Source organism: Ursus americanus, chromosome 22, assembly GCF_024610735.1.
Source record: "Ursus americanus isolate L20-20 chromosome 22, mUrsAme1.1.p, whole genome shotgun sequence".
Lineage (NCBI taxonomy): Eukaryota > Metazoa > Chordata > Mammalia > Carnivora > Ursidae > Ursus > Ursus americanus.
In genome coordinates, this window is record NC_142148.1 from 16211500 (window position 1) to 16238473 (window position 26974).

The following is a 26974-nucleotide window of genomic DNA, read 5'->3' on the forward strand; positions in this document are numbered from 1 at the left end:
GGCCCTGCAGGTCATCAAGGGAGAGCTGGGGTGGGGGACAGAGGACAGGAGTCCAGCCAGGAAATCAGCAAATGCACAGGGCCATATAGCAGGTGTGGCCCAGCTATGCAACTGACTGGAGCATCAGGCTCTGCTGCAAGAACTGCAGGAGGCAGAGCGGAGCCCTAGTCTCATTCCCAGGCCTTGGCTCTGCAGCAGGAACCAGGACTCAGCCAAGGCTCAAACTGGGTACAACTGTGTGTGACTGGGTCGAGGGCCACCTGGGGAGGGCTCTGCCATGCTGACAGGACCCCATGTGCACCTTCAGCAGGGCAGGGGTGTGTCAGTCAGGACCCAGGTGTGCTAACTCTTTAGAGAGGGGGCCCCCAGCAAGAGGATCTGTCCCCAAGTCTCCCTTGGGAACCAGAGGCACTGAAGCAAGAGTCTAGAGATGGGTCCCAGGCAGGTACCCATCCCGTGGTGAACTAAGACCTCAGCCCCCAGGCAGGGCCACATGCCAAATCCCATGAACCCCACTGCTGAACACCGCACTCCCTAGTCTAGACCTTCTCAAACTTGGCACCCATCCTGCTTCAATCCCCAGCTTCTAGCCAAGTGGGCCCATTGCACCGTGGTCAGGGTGGACCACAGCACAGGCTCCAACTGCTGCCATGGCCTTGGCAAGTTAAGGTCACTGTGGTCAGGAAGTTCTGCCCCGCTGCTGGTCGCTCCTTTTTTACCAGTCTCACCTGGGGGCTAGGTTCATGGCAGGCCACGTCAGCCATCCATGGCAAGGCCAAGCAGGGTCCCGATGCACCTTCCCCTCCCTGCTAACAGCCAAGGACTCCTCAGAGCTTTGAGACAGCCACTGGGTGCAGAGGAAACTGCCCCCAGTACACTGGGCCCCTTTGGGGGAAGGCGTCCAGAGCCCCAGACCTGGGCTGTGCAGACAAGGATGTCCTCTGAGGAGGAGGGCCCAGATCTCCAGATCCCTCAAGGCCCCAAGGACAGTCACCAGGGAACCAACCCAGTGACCAGGAAACCACAGGCAGGGGACAGGAGAAAGGTGGAGTCTACAACATAAGGAAAAAGGAAATTTTATTTTTTTCAAGAAAATGTACTAATAGGTTGAGGGAAGGAGCACACTGGCCACGTCCCCTGTTCTAAGCAGGGGTCTGAGATGAGGCCAGACCTGACCAGGGCTTGGGAGAACTAATGGGACTCCCTGTGGCACTGGCGAGAGGACCAGGCAGGCCCAGGGGTAGGACTTTGTTCTGTTAGCACCAGGAAGCACCCGCAGCCACTGCTGAACTTGGAGACTAGAGAGTGGGTGGCCCTGCTCTGCCTCCACCTGAGCAGTCTGGGGAGGGGCTGGTGGCAGAAGGCTCCCTGCATGTGGTCATCCGAGTGTGATTCTCAGACTCAAAGGCCAACCTCGGTCCCTCCAGCCCCCTGTAAACATAATGAGCTTGTGACCACCAAGCCCCTCAGGACAAGATGAGGGTCCGAGAAGTGTGGCTGGGCTTCAAGCGGCCCAGGAGCTGCCGGGCTTTCTCTTGCATGAAGAGCTGGTCCCTGGTCCCCCCGCAGGCCACCGTCTTCCAGGCGTTGGTCATCTGGGAGGAGGCAAGAGAGTTACCATCCAGGCAGGGGCAGCATGCACACTCCCAGCAAACGCTGTGAGCATGGCCAGGAGAAACGGGGGACATGTCTATGACCCTCCTCCCTTTCGAAGTCACAAGTCTTCTTGTGCTCCCTCCACCATCCCAGTGGCCCTGGAGAGGTTGCTCCTGTTTCTGAGCTTCCTCAGATGTAGAGCAAGGAGGCTGGACCAGACAACATGGCCGTGCCCATGTGGCACCAGCCTCCGCATGAGGAAAAGTGACAGCCAAGCAGGCGGGTGGGAGGGAACAGCAAGAAATTCATACAGACAGTGAGGTGCAAGCAGCCAGGGCAGCCCCTGCCCTTGAGGACAGACATGTGCTAAGCAACTAAACACAGAGACAATGATTAATTACAAGCGAGACGACGCCGTAAAAGAGGGGCTCGTGTGGAGAGGGGGCTCTCCAGCACACGGCTCCCTCCCCAAAGGAGTGGCGTCCAGACTGAGATCTGAAGTGTCAGCTTAATCAAGCAAACAGAGCCTGAGAAGGGCATTCAGGCAGAGGCGACAGCCTGTGCCAAGTCCCCACGGGTAACACCACATTGGTGGCCAGCACTCACAGGGGCAGGTGTTGGAAAGTGGCTTCGGGGCTTCGGGGCTGCCACCGGCTTCTCGGGCTTGGCCTGCAGGAAGCCCTCATTGAGGAGGCTGGTGTCCTCTTTGATGCCTGGCACCGTGAGGCTGGAGGAGCTTGACAGGACATTTGTCGGCTGAAAGGAAAACCGAGCCAGACTCACCCTTCTGCCACGAGGGAGGGGGAAAGGGAGGAAACCAGTCACAGCTCAGCAGCTCCACCTCCGGGCTATTGGATCTTGGGCAGGACATTAACTTCTCTAAGCCTCAGTGTCCTCTTCCAGATGAGGACTTCTCTGTCAAGTGCCTGTTTAAGAGCCTGGCACTTAATAGATGCCCAATAATGCCGGTCCTTTTTCCATGGAGCTGGCTTCTCCGCCACAGTCTCAGGCAGGGGTGGGGGTGCTCTAGTTTCTCCTGGGACCAGAAATCTCCACGAGCAGTCACAGATGCCAGCATCAACCAGTACCCACAAGCTGCACCAAGTACCCCTGGCCAGCCCACCTTCCTGCTCTGCTCCGCCTTTACCCTCCTAACAGTCTGCTGGGCTAGGCGCTCTGGTAGGCAAGAACCTGACACTTGGGACAACTGAGAGATCCCAGAGAACAAGGGCCAGCATCAGGACTCCACCAGCATCCCCCCCAACCCCATGTTCTAAACTACTTAACCACACAGCTTGACTGCCTGGCAAGTATTTCACGTACCCAAGGCGATGCCTGTTGCAGGTCTGGCTGCATGGTACTAAGTTCTCAGCCCTGTGGGGCTCCCTGCCCAGTGATGCTTCTCTGTAAGGGCTATGTCTGCAGTAGTCCTAAGTCCCCAGATCTGCAGGATCTGATCAGGCAACCCTTTGTCTCATCCCCCGTGCCCCCCCCGGCACTCCTCTCGCTGCCTTCCACTGGGCAACGCACCCCACTGTCGGCTGCCAGAGATCGAGTGTGGTGTGCTTTCTGAGGGCAGGCTCCGTGTAGGCAGCAGCCCCCTTCCTGAGCTCAGCCTGGAACTAGACAGCACCCTTCCCAGGCCTGATGTGTCCCAACCACCTGGCTATGCCTCATCGAGGCACATCAGCGACCTTCTCATCACCCCCATGAGTAGAATATGAGAGAAGGTGCCAGGGACCCAGATTTATGGTTTTCAAACATGTTCTAGCAATGCAACTCTAGCAATGCAATAAATGCTTCTATGAAAGACACATGCAGAGCTGCCTTGATTGAAACTGGAGGGTGGGTGCCCAGCCCCACTTTCTCCATCAGCCCTTTACAGCTAAGCCCGACACCCAGAGCCCAGTCCGAGAACCACCAGACCACTCCCCCACCAGGGTCCCCTCACAGCTAAAGGGTTCTAAAGGCAGAGGGCCTCCAGGGAGACTCCATCCTCCCTGGGCCAGACGAGCCTTCTGCAGTTCTGGGCAAGGCAAGCAGGTGACAGGGTGGTTTTTCTCTCAGACCCCTTACCAAGGACAGCACCTTGGGCAGTGTGGACATCACCAGCTTCACATCCTCATCCACGATGTCAAGAGCCAGGGACTTGCGGACCTTCTTGATGGGGCTCCGCCGCAGCTAGGGATGGGGAGGAGGGAGATAAGGCAGACGTTTGGGATTCCCGAGTTTTTGGGGTTGCCTGCCCCAACCACCCTGGTCACAGAGCCACACCCTGATGCAGTGGAGCCTTCGAGCCAGGTCCCTGACTGGCAAGGATTGGGATGGGGGTGGGGGGAACGCAGGTAGACCAGGAGACCCTGGCCCCATCACAGATTTAGCACCCAGGACAGACCGTCCTGCCAGATCCAACCACAGGGAGGCCAAGACACAAACACCTCCACCCAGAGACCCACTCCTCATCCCCAGATGGACCATGCACAGCTCCCAGGCCTCTACCACGCTAAACTCACCCCTAAACAGGCCTGGGAGAGAATCATCCAAGTTACACCTCAAATACCCACCTGCAGACGAGGAACACAGACACATAAACCTGAGGGACATAGGCCTCTTATAGAATACCCAGCCCTGCACCAATACCAGGGAGGAGCTCTGGGACTAACTCACCCCCCCCCCCCACCCAGCAGTATGTCCTAAATTGGTACTGCCATGGCTCAGAACCAACATCTGACATGGAGAAGCCAGGGAGGGCCCTGGGTCAAGTTCTCTGAACCTACACACCCAGGGGTCCTTGCCCCATGGGCCCCTCCCAGACTGAATGCCCACCTTCCCCACACACCCATCTGGCACATTCCCATCTTCCCACCTCTCCTCAGAAGAAAGCATCTGCAAGAAAGGGGGACATGAAATCCATCTGCTTTCAGGGAACCACACACGTGGTGCAGCAGGGGCGTGGCTTCTGGGCTGGCTTGGGACAACCCCTGCCCTGCACTCTGCAGCCAGGTGTCCCTGACCAGTGTCCCCACCAGCTCTCCACCTCACCTGAACCAACTGTCCCCCACCCGGCTCACATGGCCCAGATGCGTGGCTGAAGTCATCTGAGGACTTCCCTTGGAATCCTCTGTGTCCCTTTCTACTTACTCCCTGACTGCTGTGTGCATCGAGAGAGTCACTGGTGTGTTGTCTAGCATCTGCCTCCGCACCCTCGACTCCAGGAGGGAGTGACCACGTCTGGGTCTGTATCGCCATCCTATCCACTGCACCCAGCCCAGAGCCTACTTGAGAAGGGTCCCAACACAATGCTGCTAAAGGAAGGGCCTAGCTCAGAGAGATAAGGGGAGGGTCCCCAGCACCAGGGCCTCACTTTGGTGGGTTTTGTTGATAACCACTCTGAGGAACAAAGGGCATGGGCTGCAGCTCCACCTTCCCCAGTGATCAACTTTTACCAGCTATTCCCAGACTCACCCCCTCCCCACGGCTCCACCTCCCTTGGCCCAAACTGCCCAGCCTGGTAGGAAGGGGATCTCCAGCCCCACCGGCCACTCACCCCAGCCTTCCTCTTCTGCTTCTCAGGCCTCGCTTCGTCCTCAATGATGAGCTCGATGCCGGCCTCCGAGCGCAGCACCTCTTTCAAGTCCTCCTCCAAGTGTGGGGTCTGGGGCTGGGGGTGGGGGGTGGGGCAGCCCATGTGAGGCTCCACAGCCAGGCTCTGGGACCCAGCCACACCCTGGCTGTCCTAGGCAATGCAGGAAGGAGGCCCGGGGCCAGGATGCTGACGCTGACCTCGCACCCATTCATGACCATTAACTGTCCTGTCTCACAGGATAGACAAGCAGACACTGACCTCAACTCACTGAGGCCCATCATGAGCCAGGAGTATACCCACATCACCACAGCGACCCTCACACAACCCCGTGCAACAGCTGTCATCTTCCACAGGGTAGACATGGGAAGCTCAGAGACAGCAAGCGCCTGGCCCAAGGTTATAGAGCTGTGGAGTTAGAACCTGGACACCTTCAAGCCCTAACTCCTCACCCCCTTTGTTCCACACTAATGGGGACTCGGTTCCATTTCCCATTCTTGGGCCTGTGGGGCTCCAGGTGACCTCTCTGGCTTCAGGAGGCACTGACAAGGGAAGGAAGAGAGCAGCAGTTGCAGGGGAAGGCAACCCTGTGAAGTCACTCTAAAAGCCCCTACATGCTTTAATTTTAGTTGGCAAGGTCAGACGTGCCCTCTCAAACCTGTCCGGAATGCATGCCAGTATCTCAGTGTCTGGGAACCATATCCCCACCTGCACTAGACAGAGAGGTGCTAACTAGTGCCTCACTGGGCTCATGGACTCCGTCAGCTCATCCGCTCCATCCCAGGGCTGGAGAGACCACAGCAAGAGAACCCCACACAGTGGCAGTGACGGGAGGCGGGGGCAGGCAGGCCACAGACCGTTTATAGGCCAAATGCTTCTTGACAACCTTTCTCTCACCTTCAACTCATTTCTAAAATACCTGCCTCTGTTTCAGAAAGCCCACGGTGCCAGCTTTCTGTTTTCACTGGGGAAGAGTACGACCATCCCACTGGGAGGAGTGGGGAGAAGGGCGGTCTGCCCACTGCCAGGAAGGTGCCTCCTCACTGGCCCCTCAGGCTCACCCACAAGCTGGCTTTCCCGTGTTTCAGAAAGCACTGGCAGCGGACCAAAGCCGTCAGTGTGAGAAGCCATTGGCCACAGCACCCGAGCCAGTCCTTCTCGTTCACGGCATCTGCCCATCTTCTCCCCGGCACGGACGATACACTAGGAGTGCTGAGTTCTCCAGGCGCCAGTGTTTCATGCAACCCGCACCCCACCACCCTGAGCTTCACCAGGATGCCACCGCGTCTCCAGCACCAGCCAGTGCCCACCCAGCATGTTGCAGGTATTCAGGAAAGGTCTGATGAATTGGTAAGTAACTCAGCCTCGGAGCACCCATTTGTAAAATCAGGATATTTGCAACTTCTCAGGGCTGCTGGGAGAGTCCGTGAGGTCTCAGAGGGAAAGGGCTCTGTGAGCCATACATAGCTACGTGGATCTGAGAGACCCCACCGTGCACACCCGCCTGGCTGCACCACATACCAGGGGCTTTAGTGGTCCGTACTTCTCCAGGGCATTCTTGAACGGGGTTGGCGTATGGGGAGTGTTGTCCATGGAGTACTTCTGATCTGGGGTTACAAACCTGTCAGGCAGAGAAGGAGGCTGAGCAATGGGGTAGGGGACAGACACCTGTCACTCTGCCACAGGCTGCCCATGACTCCCACCGTCCTTCCACCTGACCTTTGGCCTCGGCAGCAAGAAGGAAGCCCCAGGCATATGGTCTCTTCCCATGACACATCCCTACCCACATTTATACCCCTAAGGGTCTTCATCAGGGCCTCAGAGGACTGGCCAGCCTCAAAAACAGGAAAGAACAGGACATAGTCTAAGAAGCCCTTGGAGCCCCAGCCAGGTGGAAGAACGTTTGGGAATGTTGCTCAGACTTTTCATAAACAGGGCAGGCCCACAGCCACACTGCAGGCCCAGCAAGAGAAGGGCAGGGGAGCAAGGCAAGAATCCAGGAAGACCAAGTCCCTTCCCCAAGCTCTCTCCAGAGAGCGCGTGCCACATGGAGAGCACGTGGCAGTGGCATTATAAAGGGAAGACACGTGATGCGAGATGGTGAAGTCAACACACGGGCTTAGTGTACCCTCTTCCTGAGTCCCCTCAAAATGATCACGGTGGGGACACAAATGTGGAGAGAAAGCTTTAGCAGACAGAAACATGGGAAGGGTCTGGTCCACAAGCAGAGATATTAAAAAGCTATCAGCCCTGGCCCCAGCAGCGAGCGATTTCTGCCTGTGATGGAGAAGCCTGGTGGGGAAGGCCCAGAAGAGACCCCCCACACACACACACACCGCCAGCTGGCTGTGGGCAAACCATCTCTCCAACTGCACAAGGCCCACATGACCTCCGTCAGCCAGAGATACCACACAGCTGACTCCCAGGCCTTACTGGGGCTGTCGGAGGTTGAGAAACACCCAGATAGTCAGAAACTCGGGAGCAGAGGCCAAGGTGGACACAGCTGCTGGGGCCCCTACTCCGGCCACCTCCCCCAGCCTGCCAGCCATTCCACGGGAGATAAAAGGCTGGAACAAGGGCAGACCATTCTTTATTTCCTTCCTCGGGATTGAGATTAGACGGGGATCCACTCAATCTCTTCCCAAATTCTTGTTATCTCCCACCCAGGACACACAGAGGACCCGCCCTCCAGTAAAGATGAAGAATGACGAGATAAGTACTGGTCAAATGTAAACATCTCGTGGTTCAAACTGTAGCTCCAAGGGATGAATTGAAGTCTCGGGATCAAACATCTCTGTGGGACATGGAGCTTTTGCAATAAACACAAGAAAACCCTAGAACCTAATTCACAGTTTCTGCAAGAACTGAGAATACATGCGTGCAAGATCCACCAAGGGAGGCCAACTTGAAAAAGAAAGACAAAAGATTGCTTGAGATGAAAAACTGCAACTCTGTAAGCTGGAGGCCTCAGCAGGGGGGAAAGTGCAGGAGCAAACTGGTGAATCAGAAGACAGTCCTGCGGCGTCCTCGCAGAGTTCAAGTGGCTTAAGACAATGACCAGGAAGGTGAAGATAGATAGAGACACAGCAACCGACAAGACTGTGTAGGGAGGATCTAAAGGTAGAAGGTAAAGGGGCAAATCCCCAGAGAAACAATTTTAAAAAAAGAAAAAAAAAGTGCATTTTCTTAGCTCAAAGTTTGAGTCTTGAGTTCGAAAATCAGGGTGGTGGGAGTTCATAAAAGAGACAGCACACCTACATCTAGCTTGGCAAATTTCAGGAATTAACCAAAAAAAAAAAAATAATAATAACCCCACGAAAACCAAAACCAAACCAAAGCGCTACAAGGATCCAGAGAGAAAGAAAAGATTTGCTACAAAGGAGTAACGGTGGGTTAGGTATCAGATTTCTCCGCAACATAAACGCCTAAGAAACAAAGCAGAACCCAGGGTTTGGGGTTACAGCTATTCTCCCTCCAGGCTTCTAGATGCAGCTCCTGTTGTTGAAAAATAGAAGACAGACAGCCCAGGCGTCAGATGGCACAGGCCCCACACCCTCCTCGTTCACAGCCTTCTCTCTGGGAACAACTCAAAAAAGCACTCCACCTAACCCAGAAAATAACCAAACTTTAAAACCAGGGAAGGTCTTTGCTTTATGAACCAGTAAAATCTTAGGGGTGTTATCAGCTCCACGCGGCCCATCCCCACTGACGCATAGCCCTGGTGACCCCTGACTTCTCGCCAACAATGCTCTACACCCGATTCACTCCAAACTTAGTGGCCTTCTTTTTGTTCTTTACAACACAAAAAAAGCATCCTTCTGTCCTTTGCGTTTGCAGTTTGACCTGCCTGGAATTGCTTTTTCCCAGAATTCTGCAGGGCTCTCCCTCCCTGAAGGGCCATCCCTGGAAACTGACCTGGAACTGATACACAAGCTAAAATCAACAGACAAGTATATAAAGACAGTTGCTATCATATACTTCGTACGTTCGACAGCAAAGTTGAGATGGAGGGTATTTTACAAGATCCAGTTGAACATCTGGAGACAGAAACCACAATGCCTAAGATCAAACACACACTGGATGGGATTACAGGGGACCAGATGCTGCAGAGGAAAAGATTAGTCACTTGAAGACAGAGCAGTAGAAACCGTCCAAAACTAAACAGAGAGAAAGAAAAGTGAAAACAATAGTAATAACATCAGTAAGCTGTGGGACAGCTCCACATGGTCTAATATGTGTGTAATTGTGGAGTCCCTAAAGAGGGCTGCGTGGGGGGGGGGGGGTCCAGAAAGAATATATGAAGATATAAGGGCTAAAGTGTTTCCATCACGGCACATCATAATCAGCTTGGTCAAAACCAGTAATAAAACAGTACAGGCCAGATGACAGGAGAGCAACATCCTTAACGCTTAAAGGAAAACCCTGTCAACCCTAAGTTCTGTACCCAGCAAAACTACCTTTCAAACACTAAGGGAACTTTTCAGATACAAACTTTCCAGATTCACCAGCAGGCCCAAACTACAATGTTAAAGGATGACCTTCAGCAAGAAGGAACATATTACCAGGTGGAAATACAGCTTGATAGAGGAATGAGGAGCAGGGGAAACACTTCTTCACATGGAAAAAACCCAGAAAGGCTGGGAAAGCAGCCGCCGATTAGGAACAAGGACGAGAAGGAAAAGGAGAAAGCACCATCAATGCCTTCTGTGGCACCAGCATATCTGCTTAAAGGCTTAGATGTGAAAAATTCTGGCTTGAACAGAGAATCGTTCCTCATGCAACATATCTGTTAAACTCTAGGTCAACTGTTGAGAGACTGATCTCTGACCAGGGGATTCATAAAGCTTTCCTGAAATTAGGTATCATTACAAGGGCTAACATTTCTGAGCTGATTCCTGAATTACACCGCTTACTCAGGAAATAACATGGCAATGCTTCTCCTGCAGCAAAGGTAATACGCAGGGTAGTTAAGCCACTGTCTCCACCTGGAATTCAGAGTCAGGATGACGTATGAAGTGCACTTCCGTGAAAGCCTTTCCCAAACACACAGGTAAGCAACCTATACAGGTGAGACACGGAGCTTCGTAAGCTCTCAGCATGGGCTTCCTCTGACTGAGCACCACAGAGACAGGGAGAACCAGGGCACTTCTGTCCTTCATGTTAAGGCTGCTCAAACACAGTGGATTTGCACTTGAAACTTACACAAGAGGGCACATATTTTCATAGCTGTTGGGACTCTAGTCCTAAGATTAGAAAACCATCAAATTAAAAACTGAAAATGAGGAACAAAGATGAAGCACCAAACAATCCTGACAAAGACAAAGAGGCGTGGTGGCCAGAAGGAGGCTGCCTTCTGGAAAGTCTCGGGTGTTTTTCCAAAGGGGATCCTGATCCTGGCTTGGGGAAGGGCAAGGCCCAAGCTCTTGGGCCAGCAGGGAGGGGTTGGCACAGCACTCACGCTGCGTGTTTCTGGTGCAGGGGTGTCTTATCCCGGTGCAGGGGTGTGGTGACCACCACCTTCTGGCTGCACACCGGGGTGGACGTCAGTGAGGGGCTCTCCAGCTCCAGTGTGTCCTGTTTGTTCCAGAAGTTCAGAAACTGCCAGGGAAGAAGACGGAAACAAGACAAAATGACAACCTGCAGGGGTGGGGTAAGATCCTGGACCCCCCACCCCCCGTCCCCCACCATGGCTATTCTCTGACAGAGGTCTCCCTCCTGACCTGGGAGCACTCCCCCACCAGGCACCAGAAAATAAAGACCAGGATAGATCGACAGGACCCACTACCTAGGTTCATGTAGACCCCTGGGATTGTCACTGCCCCTAGCCCTGGCTTTTTCGAGGCTGGGGGAGGGCCATCCCCCATGCCCACACTCACAGCACTGCGACCGTGCTGTCAGGGCAAAGGAAGCTGGCAGTCTTGAGAGCAACTCCTTTTCAGAAGTAACACTAGCTCTCACCCGACCTGTGGACAGGGGACAGTGACAATGGTGCTGGTAACGTGAACACGCAGAGCAGGTCCTCACACCAGGACTAAGCATTCACACCAAGAATTCCATGTAGTTTTCACAGATCTTCTGTGATGTAGATGGCATTATGACATCCCATTTTACAGGTAAGAAAGCTGAGACTAAAGAGGTAAAGGTTCTTGTGCTGAGTTCTAGAGATGGGACACAAATCCAGATCTGAGCCAAGTCTGTGGCACTACCCTCCCCCTCTCTGCCCTGAAGGTGCCCCCAGTAGCTCAAGGTCACGAGCAGCCTTCGGGCCCACAGCCCAGAGCAGTGTCCCCATCACCCTGGGCTATTTGTTGGGTGGCTCGGAGCTCACCATCCTCCTTCTCTTGTCAGCTGCCCTTGCTTGGGGCCTGCTATGTGGTGTCCTCCCAAATTCCTATGTTGAAGCCCTAACCCACAAGACCTCCGAATGTGAACGTATTTGGAGAGAGAGCCTTCAAAGAGATGATTAAGGTAAAACATGGTCATAAGGATGGGCCATCATCCAACATGGCTGGTGTCCTTAGAAGATTCTACGAGAAGCAGGTAAGAGATTATAAAAGAAAAGAGATTAGGGCACAGACACACACACAAAGGGAGACCATGTGAAGACACACAGAGGTGTCAGCCAGCCACCTACAACCATGAGAGGCTCCGAGAAAACTGACCCTGCCCAACTTAAACTCAGCCTCCAGAACCATGAGATTAATTTCTGAAGTTTAGGCCCCCTGGTCGGCGGTACTTCATTATGCACCTGTAGCAACTACACAAGGTCTCTCGCAGAAAAATACCACTCATCACCCGACACGGGCCTGGCTTTGATCCCTGGACAGATGGTGGGAGGAGCCTCCTGAAACGTGCCTCCTCTGGGCCTCTCTTTCTCCCACATCCTCAGGGAAGGGGGTAGACATAGGGAGACCCAAAGCCTCTGTCCACTCTCTTCGGGTCTGGGGAAGTGGGAACTCCAGGGTCTGCCTCTCACCTGCCCTTCCGGTCCACCCTACCATAGCCCCACCACCCCCTCAGCCCCCAGGGCAGTACATACCCGTTTACACCTACAGCCCTCCAAAGCCCCTGCCCCATTCCCCGACTTCCCCACCACCCTGGCTCTGGACTTCACACCATGCACTCTGCTACTCATGGAACGCTCCCTTCTCTCCATGCCTGTGTTCAGGCTGACAAAACCCAGCTCAAACATCTCTCTCAGAAGCTCTGAATGCCTCCCCGACACGTAGGGAAGACAGAGCCCCTCCTCAGGTCTCCCTAATAGTACTTTCATTACAAACAGAGCTCCAGGAAGCAGCACCCAGGACACAACAAGCTCCCAACGAGCACAGCACTTTCCACACCACCTTCTGTTCAAGTACTTACAAATGTGCCCCCAGCACTCACTACCCTCATCAAGGGCAGGGCTATGTCCCCTTCACCGTTACACCCCACGGCTGGCAAATCTGCTATGAGCAGGTGCACAATAAAGAGACTCTTACAGCAAATAGTGAGTCCTTTCCCTTCTTTGCCCAGTTACCACCTACTATTCCCCGGCTAAGCCTTCCCTCCTCCTCATGGAAGGCTTCCAGGATGACACCTTCCCCCCAGACGAGATGCCCTCACGGCTCTGTAAGTCTTCTGCATACCAGGTGTCAGATTCATTTGCAGCTTTTTCTATTAACTGGTCTTCCCACCAGAGCATAAGCTTCCCGAGGGCAGAGCCAGGCCTGGTTTTGCTCCCCTCTGTGCCCCCAGCACCTAGCACAGGGCCTCATACATGGCAGATGCTCAGTGAGGACTTGCGGGATGACATGTGCTTGTGTGCCAGGCCCTGTACCGGGCACTGGGAGTCTGTGCACCCAACCCAGTGAGCAGTCGGGGTGGGGTCCCACACACCTGAGAGGGCGAGAAGGGCAGGGTCTTGACGGGTGTGCTCTTGGGGGTGAGGCTGTTACAGGAGTCCAGGAAGGACAGGCTGGCACTGTTCTCCGTGACAGGGGACAGGGCGACACGCCTCTTCTTCTGTCGCTTGAGCACTGAAGGCGGCGTGCCGATGCCCAAGCCCCCCACTTCAGTGCTGGGGGAAATGGGGATCAGCTCGCCCCGACTGCTCCGGCTCAGGTCTGAGATGGTGTGGCCGTCCAGGCGGTACTCGGTCACACTGGGCACCGGGGCAGCGGGCTGGCGGGGCGGCGGCGCCAGCTGCTGCTGTGACGGGGACGGCTGCACCGGGCTGTTGCTGATGCTGCCCTCCGCGGACGGCTCCTCGGGCAGGTCAAATTTACTCAGGTCACACCAAGCATCAGGGTCCTGCCCAGAGAGGGGGGTTAGGAATCCCTGCAATCACTCTGCGTTCCCAGCCGACACAGGAAGACTCATCATTAAAGGACAATACACAAGCGCCAGGGAGGAACCCAGAGCCCCAGAGTCATCACCGTGAACGTTTTCTCGCGTTTCCTTGAGGATTCTTCTACATCTGTGTATCTCTATCTGCGAACATACCTGAAGTCCTACTGCGCGCACGGATGCTTGCTGTTACTTTTAAAAAGCGGTACATAAGATCGACAAAAAGCACAAAGAAAGAAAACTCAGACACCCATCGAGGAGCCTAGGAAATAAAACTGAATCACTGAAGCCCCAGGCACCTCCCCTCATACACATCCTCTGCCTGAAGTCAGTATTTACCGCCCTCATGCACTTCTCTCATTTTACCACTTAACACACGTCCCTCAACGATAGCTAGGATTCTGTGTTTCTACCCTTACAAAAAAATCATTTCTATATCCTGTTTTTCCATTTAAAATTATAGTAATAATAATAGTGCCTAATTCTATTACCTATGAGTTAGATGTTTACTATTACATATCAGTTCTCATGTGAAAAATTTTCCAACTTTCATAACAGGTTTTATGACTACAAAATATTTGATCATATGAATGTATCAGTTACTTAACTATCCCCTTCTTCTGTTGGATATTGTTTTTTCCCCTAGTTTTTAAAAATTAAAAATAACATCTTCATGAACATCTTGGATACAAATCGTTTCCTGCATTTTTGGTGACTTCCTTGAAAGAGGCTCCTAGAAGTGAAGTCTTAGGCCTGGGGCTGTGTGGCCGGGTTTAAGGGTCCTGATCTACATGGCCAAACTCCTGGAGAATGTCTTCTGCTGTGCTCCATGTATCTGCCAGTCACGGATGCCTCCTTGGCCACTTCACCTAAACTGCCTCCAGTCCCACAAGAACCTGCCAGACAAGCATTACTTTCTTAATTTCCAGGCCAGAGAAGGTGCAATCTGCCTGAGGTCACCTAAGTTTCTGGAAGCAATTCTGAGTCATACCCAGGTCTTCCTTCCTTTGCCCAATAAATTACAACCCAGCCACAGGGCTCCTGGAGACAGAAGCTTTGGTCCTTGGAGGTCTGGCTCTTAGTAGACCCAGATCCTCGTGATGACTCCTGGTCCGTGGGACTCGCGGAAGTGTGGGCAGTTCATTCCTAAGGATGGAGGCCAGCTCAGGGCAGGGCTGACTTCAGGCCCACGCTCCAGCAGCAAACCCCAACCTTGAGGAGGCCCCAGACTGATGGTGTCTAATGGACCAGAAGCATATCCTACAAGCACTGCCTGGAGGACCAGACGGCAGGGTGTCCACAAACGCTGTAACAGAGCATGCATGTTAGGTAGCAAGTAAGGAGCCTGGCCCGTGGTGGGCACTCAAACGCCAGCTACTGTCGTTAACTAATTAAGCATCGGTCTGGCAAACACTGGGTGCTCAACAAAACTGAGCTCCCCTCTCCCCCTCTCTGTATCTATCAAGGGAAGAAGATGCAGAATGGTCTGAGGATGAAGGCAGGGAACACCGTGAAAGGCCAACCATGCCAGGCACAGAGAACGTCCTCTGCTCATCTAACTCCCCCCTTAGGGCCTGAATCGGGGACTGCCCATGGCAGCCTCAGAGTTCTTTACTGAACGTACTGACAAACCAAGGAGACCTGCTTCTTGTGCCCCCGAAGTTTCTTGGAGTGGAGGGGTGACAGCACCTGCCGCTGTGACGGTGACGACTGCTTAGCTAGACCCTGCAGCCGGGCCAAGCCCCAGCCTCTGGAGGCCAGAGGTGGTCAGGACGGCCGAGACCCCCAAGCCTACTCACTGTATGACCGTGGGGACATGACTTAACCCCCCTGAGCCTCGATCTCATCTACAAACACAGAGAAAGGACAAACTTCACAGGATACTGTGTGGATTCTATATTGAACCCAGAACCTGGCATTTAGTAAATGTTCAATAAACAGCGTCATTATTCTTAGCAAGGATGGGGAAGCCCAAGTGGGAAGGTGAGTGTGGGCCTCCTCCCACTGAACTCCGCCGTGCCTAGTTGCCAGGCCTCTCACCCATCACGTCCTGAAACCCACTCCACACGGCAGGCCTGGCTGACACAGAGAGGAGCAGGGATGTCACATCAGGAGGTGCAGTCCCCACCGAGCTCTCCCCCATGAGGTACAATCCAGAGCCAGTGCGGCCTTAGGGGCAGCGTTACCGGAGTTACAAGAACCCACTCAGCACTTCAGCCCCAGTCCTACATCCGGTGTCGCCAGCACCATCCTCGCCCGTGCACTGTTACGGGCCTCAAACGCCCTCCCCTCGTCATCCCTGAGGTCTCAGGGCAGTGCCACCTCCTCTGGGGAGCCCTCCCACCCCACCTGCACTGTAGAGCAGGAGGGCAGGGACTGCGTGGCAGCCATCTGGGTCCCCAGGCCCTGGCTCCCAGCTGGGCACTCAGCATCCGCTCAGGGGATGTGCCGGGATGACGGAGTGAACAGAAGGATGCCCGCCCACGAGAGAAGCAGTCCTGGTTGGCAGGTGCTCTAGGCCCACTGTCAAGTGCTGTGACCAACATTACCGACTCGATCAAGTCCAGGGCTTCCGAGAGGCTGGACCCCACGGCAGGGATGAGGAGGTTTGCAGCCTCCACCACCCACTTGTAGGGCAGGCTGGTTTCCGGCGAGGAGCCCTCCTGGTCTTCACGCTTCGGGAAGTCCTCCAAGGGCTCCGGAGTTCGCACTCCATCCAGGTCTGCAGGGACAGCTCCCTGCTCCTTAGATGTGGTGGCTGCCATGGCCTCCTCCTCACTGCTTTCCTCTTCCTTCATGGCAGGAAGCGCGGGGGGCCAGCTGGTCATAAGACTTCCCTGTTGGACACAGGGCATGGGGTTCCGGTTATGAGATATTCACTGTGTAGTATTCTAGCGAAAAACGCACAACCTGGGGCACCTGGCTGGCTCAGTCTATAGAGTGTGCGACTCTGATCTCAGAGTTGTTGAGTTTGAGCCCCACGTCGGGCACAGAGGTTACTTAACATAAAAAATTTAAATAAAATAAAAATGTACAACTGATCTAATAGGGAAACTCGGATGAATCTAAATTGAGAGACAGATGGGGTGCCGGGGTTGCTGAGTCAGTAAAGCATCCGACTCTTGATCTCAGCTCAGGTCTTGATTTCAGGTTGTGAAACTTGATTCAGGTTGTGAGTTCAGACCGTTCACTAGGCTCCACGCTAGGCATGGAACAAGGAAGGAACGAAGGGAGGAAGGAAAGGAGGAGAGAGGGGGGGAGAGAGAGAGAGAGAGAAAGAAAGAAAAGAGAGAGAGAGAGAAAGAAAGAAAGAAAGAAAGAAAGAAAGAAAGAAAGAAAGAAAGAGTGAATCTACAAAATCACTGGCATTATCCTATACTTCAAAGGTATCAGCATCATGAAAGGCTAAGAAAGGCTAACGAACTATTCAGATAAGTGAAGACGAAAAGAGACAACAACTAAGTCTAATCTTAGACTGGATCGTGGGCAGGAAAATGGAAGTATAGACTGTAGATTTGTTAGAAGTCCTGAGTCAGTGTTAAAATCCCTGAACTGGACAAAAGCATACTACAAGTATGTAAGCCAAGCCCCTTATACTTAGGAAACACAGACTCAGTATTAAGGGATAGAGAGGCAAATGCATGTAACGAACTCTCAAATGGCTCAGATAAAAAAATAGTACCTGTATACAGAAAAACAAAGCAAATCCAGCAAATGTTAAAAACTAATGAATCTAGAGGTCCCTAGCTGGCTCAGTCAGTGGAGCATGAAACGCTTGATCTCAGGGTTGTGAGTTCAAACCCCACGTTGGGTACAGAGATTCCTTAAAAATTTAAAAAAAAAAAAATTCCTTAAAAAAAAAAAACTAATGAATCTAGTAAAGAGTATTCTGGGAGTTCTTTGTACTATTCTTGTGACTTTTCTGTATGCTTAATATTGTTTGGAAAATGAATGTATACTAATTTTGTGACCAAAAAAAAAAAAAAAGATGAAAATCATTTGGGGCAATAGCTCCCCTGGCAGAACCCTGAAACTAAGGCTGACATGTTAACCTTACAGATAACAGCATAGCCTTGAAAATGGCACATGTGAGCAACAAGGCCTTCTGGAGGGCAAGGAGTGCGATCCCCGTGTCAATGAGGAGGGACACAACGGCGTCGGGGAGAGGACACGGGCTCTGGATTCAGCCAGTTTGGACATTTTTGCTAAGCGACCTTGAGCAAGCTGTGTGACCTGTGTGTGGGTCAGCTCTCTTGCCTATAAAATGAGGACCTAAGGCTCACCAGGCAGGGGTGAGATCAGCAACAATGCGAACAGTGCCAACATACACCGCGGCTATTATTGCTATCACTGTCAAGTGAACAGGATGGAAATGGTTTGTCATCCAAGCAAAGGAAGAAAAGGAGAGAAGAACAGATTTGATTGAAAACTTGTAACTGCGACAATCGGAGAAAGGGGAAGAATGCCATAAACGTTATTTAAAGGCCTGAATGTGGGAATCCTGCTTCGGAAACAGCCATGTTGAAAAATGGCTTGGTGATTTCATTTAGAATTCAGAATACACTTACCATACAACCCAACAATCCCAATCCCAGATGTTTACCCCAGAGAAATGAAAACTTATGTTCACAGCAAATCCTGTACACAGATGCTTATAGCAGCTTTACTTGGAAACATAGCTAGAAACGTCCCTCAGCTGGTAAATAGATAAAGAATGGTACTCCCATACAACAGACTATCACTCAGCAGTAAAAAGGAACAAATCACTGACAGACGCAGTCACGTGGATGAATCTGAATGCGTTAATAACTACGTGAAAGAAAACAGTCACAGAAGAGCAGAGATTGTATGATTCCATTTACACGACGTCCTTACTAAGATAAAACTACAGAAAGGAAATAGAGAAGCGGTCGCCAGCAGCTGGGGGCTTAGGAATTTTAGGGGGTGTTGGAAATGTCCTCCACCTTGACCATGGTGTTGGTGACACTTGTCAAAATGCACAGAACTATCTACTAAGAGGGTGAATTTTACTCTCTATAAACTACACCTTTATGAAGTGAAGGGATGAGGAAGCTCCAAGTTTCGCAAGCTGGGAAAAAGGAGTTACTATATGATAAAGGGGTAATATCCTTAATATATAAATAAAAGTTTATGAATGACAAAAAAACAAAAAAAAAGGGCAAAGGCAAATCAATAAACTAAAGAAAAACGGTCAACCTCACCAGTAGTAAAAGGAAATCAAACCCAAATGATAGTCCATTGTTGTTCATAAAATTGGCAAAGTTTTTTGGTTTTTTTGTTTTTGTTAAGATACGGAGAGAGAGAATCCTAAGCAGGCTCCACCTGCAGTGTGCAGCCCCGAACCAACTCAGGGCTTGATATCACGCCTCTGAGATCATGACCTGAGCAGAAATCAAGAGTCGGACGCTTCACGACTGAGGCACCCCGGCAAAGATATTTTTTATATAGTCACAGCCAGTGGTGACAACGGTGTGAGACAGCAGGCAAGGCCATCCGTTGCTGACAGGACAAAATGGTACCACCCCTGGAGTGGCAATTTGGTGATGCTTATGAAAATTTCACATGTCTGGACCACTTGACCAGTCGTGCCACATCTGTAAAATTAACCCACATCAAAAAGTACATGCACGGGGCACCCGGGTGGCTCAGTCGTCAAGCATCTGCCTTCGGTTCAGGTCGTGATCCCAGGGTCCTGGGATCAAGCCCCGCATCGGGCTCCCTGCTCAGAGGGAAGCCTGCTTCTCCCTCTCCCACTCCCCCTGCTTATGTTCCCCCTCTCGCTACCTCTCTGTCAAATAAATAAATAAAATCTTTTTAAAATTAAAAAAAAATAAGCAGACGCACAAAGAATTTGAGCGATGATGTTCACCGAAGCATCTTAACAGAAACGGTGACAGATGTTCATCAGCAGGTTATGACAAGAGGTGACAGATTCAAGAACGGTGTAAAGATCTGTATGCACAAAATACCATGGAAAGATTTAAGAAGAAACCGCAAGGCAGTAAGTTACAACATAATCTCATTTTAAACTTACTGCCCTTAGTAAGAAATGTTGGCAAACACATTAAACGACGTATTGGTTCTGTCGGGCAGTTGAGATTAGCAGGCTCCGCCTTCCGCAATATTCAGTTCTGTAACGCCTGTAACTCTTTACAATGACTATGCATTGCTTTTGAAGCAGAGGGACAAGAATCACAATTGCAAGCACTGACCAGTGAGTGGCGAGACCAGGAGGTGGTCCCATACGCACATTAATAGGCAAACCTTTTCTGGCAGGCAATCTAGCAAAATGTATTAGAAGGTTTTCAAGAAATGTGTCTCAAGCAATCTCTAGGAATTTCCAAAGAAATGACTGAGCACGTGAGCAGCGATTTGAGCCACAAGGACGGTCATTAAAGTTTGGTTTCTAATTTTAAAAATTAGACATAATTACATAAACAAACAGCACAAAAGAACCATGAAAATGATGCTGGAGATGAAACACGGCTGAAAATAACACGCTAACTGGGCCCCAGGGCTCATTCTGGCCCAGCGCAGCCCGCGCTCCAGACGCAATGTGCCAGGGGCAAAAGCTAAGTCAATAACCTGACTTTCAGCTGAGGATTTTCAGAGACTGAGAAAGGTGTGTCCACGTCCCCCTCAACCTAACAGGGGACTTTGTGCCTGCTGATGCCCACTGTTTCTCAGTGTGCAACGTAGGCTTCTTCTTCAACCCGAAGTAAAAGGCTGGAAAACGTGTTACTTAGATACACAAGAAAGTGTGAAAAGTAGACACCTCTGCTTAGGGGATGTGTGGGGAGTCCAGACCGGAAGAAGTCGATTTACTTTTCATTCTAGATCTTTCCCTACCAGGGAATCAAGAGATATGCTCTCAAGTTGAGAAATCAAGAAACAGAAGCAAACACAGGATGCAGTGCGGCCGTGGAGCCTCGCAGCCCGGAGTGGTTCACAGGTTCCACGCAGCCAGGAAGGAAAGGGAAGGGGGGCGTGAAAAATTATTCACCAGTTCACAGTCACAGAAGAGACTAGAACAGGGCACAGAGGAAGTGTGTTACCTCCTCTGACTCCACATTGTCAAATCTTCATTCTTTGACACATTTCCTTCAATTTTTTTTTTAAAGATTTTTAAAAATGTATTTGTTTTGAGAGAGAGAGCGAGAGCAAGTGAGAGCACAAGCGGGGGGAGGGGCAGAGGCAGAGGGAGAAGCAGACTCCCCACAGAGCAGGGAGCCCCATGCAGGGCTCAATCCCAAGACCCGGAGATCATGACCTGAGCCGAAGGCAGATACTTAACCGCCTGAGCCACCCAAGCACCTCTTAAATTTTTTTTTTTAAGTTTGTTTTAATAATCCCTACACCCAGTGTGGGGCTCGAACTCACAACCCTGAGATCAAGAGTCACATGCTCTCCGACTGAGCCAGCCAGGCACCCCAAATCTTTATTTTTAAAGAATAAATCATTAGAAAAATAGTTTTAAAATATCAATAAAAAGTTTGCTTTGGGATGTGGGATGGGAGATGCTAACACCTTTACAATTGCAAATGTAATACCATATAATTTCATTTCTATGATTTTTTAGAAAATTGTATGAAATCATAAACAGAAAGCAGAGGAGTACCTGGGATGAGGGAAAAGGGCGGACATAAAGGAAGACAAGGGAACGTGGGGGGTGATGGAAATGTCTGTATCTCGATGTGGTTTGGTTACAGGACAGTATGTTTTTGTCATGACTCAGAACTGTACACTAAACGCCATGGGTTTTACTGTATGTCAATTATACCTCAATAAATAAATGACCTTTTTTTTTTTTAATTGCAAGCCTGTTTTTAGTATGAAAAGCCTGAAAAAGGCAACAGGTAGGAAGGAAGCTGTTGCCGAGGATAGAGGAGGCTTAGGACCTCTTACACCCAATCCTCCATCTTGTATGTCAGCTTGTATGTCGTCCTTCACCTGCGGGCAGACAAGTGTCAGGTCTGTGCAGAATTATGGGATAAGGAAAGGCTCTGGTGAGGGAGATGCAGCCCACAGGACACCCTGTGGCAGGAAGTCACGGACAGCTGTGGCGAAGATGAAAAGGAAGGAACGGGCGTTAAATGAGATATCTGGGATAAATACGCAACCCAACAAACCCAGAGCCGGGCCCTGGGGCTGGGCGGCCTCAGGCAGCCGTCTCACCTGCTCCTCCACAGGGTGGGCACTCTGGCAGCCGTCCTTGTCTTCGAGCTCCAGCAGCAAGTACACAGGGGGCTTGCAGTCTTTGGACTCACTCAGGAAGCCACCCGTGTCCACCTTCCTTTTGATGGTGGAGTTCCAGTGATTCTTCACAGCATTGTCCGTCCTGCGGGGACCAAGAGGAGGCCTTTCAACTCAGCAGCTGTGCCACAAGGCATGTCACTAACCTCCCTAAGCAGAGTTCCCACTTCTATAAACAAGGGTTCAACCTGATGACTCTCTGGTCTCTCGCTCTCTCTCTTTTTTTTTAAGTTGGTTCCATGCCCAGTGTGGAGCCCAACGTGGGGCCTGAACTCACGACCCTGGGATCAAGACCTGAACTGAGATCAAGAGTCAGACACTCGGTCAACTGAGCCACCCAGGCACCGTGACTCTATGGTCTCTTAGCTCTAAGATGAAGTCAGATGTGTCTCTGGCTCTCAACGATTTATACATATTTCCACTAACCTCAGCAAAATAAGCAAAGGTTTTATTCCGCCCATGGTAAAATCATACAGATGAAATGTTTTTGAAGCTCGCATTCCCTTTTCCACTCACTTTGCACCTGCAGAAACTAGAAGCAAACCCCTGGCTGCTGAGCTCCACTCTGAGGCTCACAGTGATCTTGAACACAAGGCCTGGTCCTCCTCTCAGACGCAAATGGCCACAAAGGGCAGAGCTGGATGGCATAGAGGGTCTGCTATGGGTCACTCTGAGCCTCAGTGACTTTATCTGGAGAGTCAGGAGACGACTTCATACTCCGTCACTGACTGAAGATTAACCGAGGTGACATAGGTCGTAGTGTGAGCAGAGAGCAGCACAATGCTACAGGGGCACAGGGTACTAGAGTATGGGAGTGTAGAGAAGTACAGGAAGAGAAAACAGACCGAGACAGACAGACTAGCGGAGCAGGAGGAAAGCGTACAGTGGTATGGAAACAGCACCGTACAGTAGCACAGAAATGCAAAGCGTAGAGAAGCCGGGGTAGTTTAGAAGCCACAGAGTAGCATACAGCACACAGCAGCAAGCGGCAGGCGGCAGCCAAGTGATGCAGGACAGGGCAGCACAGTCGTAAGCAGCACGAATGACAGCAGAGGAGTAGAGGAGTACAGAGGAGGCGAGGACTACGGAAGCCCACAGCAACGTAGCTGTAGGACTGCGTGGCAGCAGAGCAGTACAGAAGTATAGAGTCGTCGTCACCATGTCTGCAGGGCTGAGAGGAGGGCAGAGCTAAAGCCCCAGGGTAAGCAAGGGTGACAGTGCATCAAGGCCAGGCTGGTGGCATCAGCCAGGCCAGGCAGGTCACACGGGAGAGAGAGACTCAGGTCTGCCACCCAAGCGCTAGGAGAAGCACCAAAAGGATAACACACTCAGGTTTGAGTTTTGAAACTAGACCATTCCAGACTTAAGAGGAAATACAGCACCCGGCATTTTATCTCCTCTCCCCTGCAGGAGCACAGTGTCATGACAAAAGATTAAAAATAAAACTGAATAAGAGGGAAATGCACAAGGACAAAGAGAACAGGGTAGAAAACAGCCACAAATAAGAGATTTTTGTAAGTTTCCAGAAGATGGAAAGCACTTAGGGGAGCAATAAGCAACTTAGGAGAGGGGAGTTGACCCCGGAGGAAGATTCTGGCAAGAATGGAGACAAGTCTTCCCAATGCTCCCCCAGAGCCCCAAGAGCCTCTTAGAGGGACCAGGCACAGCAAGGAGTAGAAAACAGAGCAGTGGATTGGATGTCTAGATCCTGGCCCTGACCGCACAGGCTGGAGAAGAGAAGTTTACTCTCTAGAAAAAGGGACCAGGCAACCCTGGCAGAGGGCAGGTGTGGTGCACAGAGCTCCAACAGGGACTAAAAGAAAATCTGTACACAGTGAGAGGCCCCCAGGCTCCTTCTCCCTGCCCTGATTCAGAACTGCCTATATAGCCAGGCCAGGCACCCCTAGGCAAGAATCTGAAGGATTCATTCATCTCTGGGAAAAGTGAACAACTGCAAAGAAATAGGACTGACTCTTGGAACATCCCCCAAAAGCCCAGCGGATGCCCTCACTTCCTGGGAACATCCCGGCCCCCGGCCTCCGGCCCCCAGCTGGCAGCTCACCTCCCTGGCAGCATCTTGGCAATCTCGGCCCAGCGGTTGCCGAGCACCTTGTGGGCCTCACAGATGATGCGGTCCTCCTCCTCAGTCCAGCAGGACTTCTTCACCTCGGGGTTGAGGTGGTTGTGCCAGCGCTCACGGCACTGCTTCCCCAGCCGGCCCTTCAGGTGCTTGGCAATCAGTGTCCACTGCTTCGTGCCGTACTTCTTGACCAGCTCGATGACCTTGGAAAAGGTCTCTGTGAAGCTAGGGGCACCCGCCCCTCCCTCACCGCCCCAACACAGCACCCTCCCTCCACATACGTCTCATCTCACTGCGTTTCTGAGAGGGCCAGCTGGACACCCCTGCCCACCCCCAGGACAGCCTCACCGTCCCTTGATCCGCTGGGGTGGGTGAAGCCCACTGTGTGCAAGGCACTGGCCGACAGTTACCTTTTGATCCTCCTCTTTGGTCCATGGCCCCTTGACGAGGTCTGGATTCAAGACCCTCAGCCACCGGTACTGGCACTGCTGGTCGGTGCGGTTCTGGGAAGAGAACAGGAACCCGTGAGGATTCCTAGGACAGCAGCCTTGGACACTGGCTGAGCACTGGGTTGAATGGGCCAGGCCTACCTCAGACAGGTTTTGTCTTGTTCCCTTCCCCACCACATGCTACACTCCCACAGGCCGAACACACGTGTTTTTCCTGTAGGAAGCTTCCTCCTGCCCCACAATACAAGGAGGCCACCATCAGGAGCCATAAATTCCTATAAAAGTTTGTGGTGTATGTCAGAGATCCTTCCTTGCTTCTGGGAAAGCATTATTTCCTTTAAGGTTTCAGATCTCACAGAAGCAGGGAAGGTGAGGAATGAGGTAGGAAGGGTCTGCTGACTTGGTCCCTGAGCCATCGAGTGACTCAAGAAATAAGGCAGATAGCAGCTCCTGCCACGCCCCCTCCCTACCAGGCACCTGCAGTCCTGGGGGGGGGGGGGATCTGGGGGACCTGCATCCCCAGGAGGCTCCAGCTGCTCTGGGGGGGCTTTGGCAAGAAGCCTGCCCAAAGTATCGCTTCCCCTCCTTTCAGTCTTGCTGTTGAGACTATTTGCATTTCTTGCGGGAAGAAATGCAAATGTGCCACTGGTCACATGCTCCAGATGGCACAGAGCCTAAAGACCACCAGGCCTGCCAAGGCTGCTGTGTGGAGATGCTTATGACAGGGGAACTTGAATTCTGGCTTGGGAAGAACGGGCCTAGGAAGGTTGTTTGCTTTTTTTGGGGGGAGGGGGCAGCTTGGTAAGGAACACCCTCTTCTCCTTGGCAGAAAGTCTGTCCCAGGCACACTGTCTGGTCACCCAGAACCCTCATCTCTGGGGGAGGGGGCCACCGAGGGGCTGCACTCACAGGAAAGTGGCTGGCCAGGAACTTCCAGTCTTGCTGTCCAAACTGCCTTACCAGAGACCTCAGCTGCTCGTCCTGCCAATGCCAGAAAGAGAGGGCTCAGCTCACACATATGCAGAAAGCAGCCAATCATAATGGAGGAACAGCCAAAAGGACAACGTCCTTCACGCATGCAGTCATGAAGGGAGCGCCTACTATGTGCCAGGTACTGCAGACATAGCAACAGGCAGCGACAGAGCTGCCCCCTCTTGTGGGAATTATGGTCCAGAGGGAGCTAATTAAAGGCTCCCACAAACAAAAATAAAGCCACCTTGGGGCTGGTTGAGGGCCAGCGGAGAAGTACATGGTGACTGCCTCTTCAGGGAGACCGAAGGACAGGCTCAAAGGAAGGCTAGCGCAGCTAAAATGCAGGAAGCAAGCGAGGGGGATGCGAGAGGATTTGGGAGGGCACGGCAGGGGGCAGACCACACACAGGACTCATTCCGGCCTCTGCCTCACACAGAGGCCTCATACGGAGCCACTGAGGCATTTGAGCAGTGGGTGGTCACGGTCCAACATGCCTATTATGCAGTTCACCTTGGCAGCTTCAGGGAAAGGGGCTCTGAGAGGGCAGAATGGAGGAAAGGAGGCCATGAGAAGAATCCAGACCAGAGAGGACAGCGACGCGGCTCGGGAGACGGGGACCTGTGGGCAGGTGAACAGTCGGTGTTACAACAGTCTCCTGAAAATAAACTACAGACTCCCGCAACAACACGAAATCTCAACATCATGATGAGGGAAAGAAGCCAGGCATAGGAGGGTACACACTGCAGGATTCCATGTATATGACATTCCCAAAAATGTCAGCAAAGCTGTAAGGACAAAAAGGTAGTCAGTGATTGTCTGAGGTCGGAGGTGAGGGAAGGAGGGAGGGAAGGACAGCAAAGGGGTGCAAAGACTGTTAGAAGTTAATGGAAATGTTCTATAATGCGATGGTGCTGGTAGTTTCAAGGTAATACATCTGTTGTAACTCACTGAATTGTACTATGAATGGCTGCAGTTCACTGGATGTAAAGAACTCGATCAAATTGGTTTTTTATATTTTATATACATCTATATAAAGAAAATGTGATATATCCATATAATGGAATGTTTATTCAGCTTTAAAACAAGGAAATTCCGTTAGAAGCTACAACAGGGATGAACCTCAAGGACATAGGTGAGATAAGCCAGTCACAAAAGGACAAATACTATAGGATTCCACTCGCATGAAATATCTAAAGTAGTCAAAATCGTAGGCACAGAAAGCAGAAAGATGGTTGCCAAGGGCTGGGGGAGGGGGGTAAGGAGGAACTGGCGCTCGGTGGGCGTATTCAGTTTTGCAAGATGAAGACATTCGGAAGATCTGCACAATGGGAACACACCGAACACCGCGAACCGTACACTTAAAAATGGCCATGACGATATGTTTCGTTTATTGTTGTGTGTTTTTTTTTAACACACACACACTCCTGGACAGAAGAAAAAGGCCATTACAGAAATTCAGGCCCTCAAGTGCAGTCAGCACCAGCTGGGGCAAAGTCCCCATAAATCCTGTAGCTGAGCCAGCCCTGGACCAACACCGGCCTTCCTCCCATGTGCCCATGTCCATATCTAGCACCGCCACCCTCCCTGACAACTGGCAAGTATTGTCTTTGCTATATTGTCTCCATCTCCTCCCGGAACCCAGGGGCCTCCTCTACCTCTCAGTTCCATCCCTGCCTTAACCTCTCCACAGCT

The 26974-nt window shown here is 51.8% G+C and overlaps 1 protein-coding gene across 2 annotated transcripts in view; it reads right to left on the bottom strand.

The window, feature by feature from the left end:
- Positions 1 to 1060: 1060 nt before the first annotated feature.
- MYBL2 (MYB proto-oncogene like 2) overlaps positions 1061 to 26974 on the bottom strand; it is a 31712-nt gene continuing 5798 nt past the window's right edge. Inside the window, exons 3-14 of one of the 2 annotated variants that reach the window (XM_045804659.2) lie at positions 25220 to 25291; positions 24272 to 24364; positions 23844 to 24064; positions 21704 to 21866; positions 16057 to 16344; positions 13058 to 13471; positions 10638 to 10777; positions 6701 to 6800; positions 5144 to 5257; positions 3685 to 3777; positions 2203 to 2352; positions 1061 to 1595 (exon numbers count right to left, since the gene is read on the bottom strand). In XM_045804659.2, coding sequence (XP_045660615.1) covers positions 1467 to 1595; positions 2203 to 2352; positions 3685 to 3777; positions 5144 to 5257; positions 6701 to 6800; positions 10638 to 10777; positions 13058 to 13471; positions 16057 to 16344; positions 21704 to 21866; positions 23844 to 24064; positions 24272 to 24364; positions 25220 to 25291 — 1977 coding nt within the window. In that variant the 3' untranslated portion in view covers positions 1061 to 1466. Of the gene's footprint in view, positions 1596 to 2202; positions 2353 to 3672; positions 3778 to 5143; positions 5258 to 6700; positions 6801 to 10637; positions 10778 to 13057; positions 13472 to 16056; positions 16345 to 21703; positions 21867 to 23843; positions 24065 to 24271; positions 24365 to 25219; positions 25292 to 26974 lie in introns of both variants that reach the window. The other variant, XM_045804658.2, reaches the window with a different exon arrangement.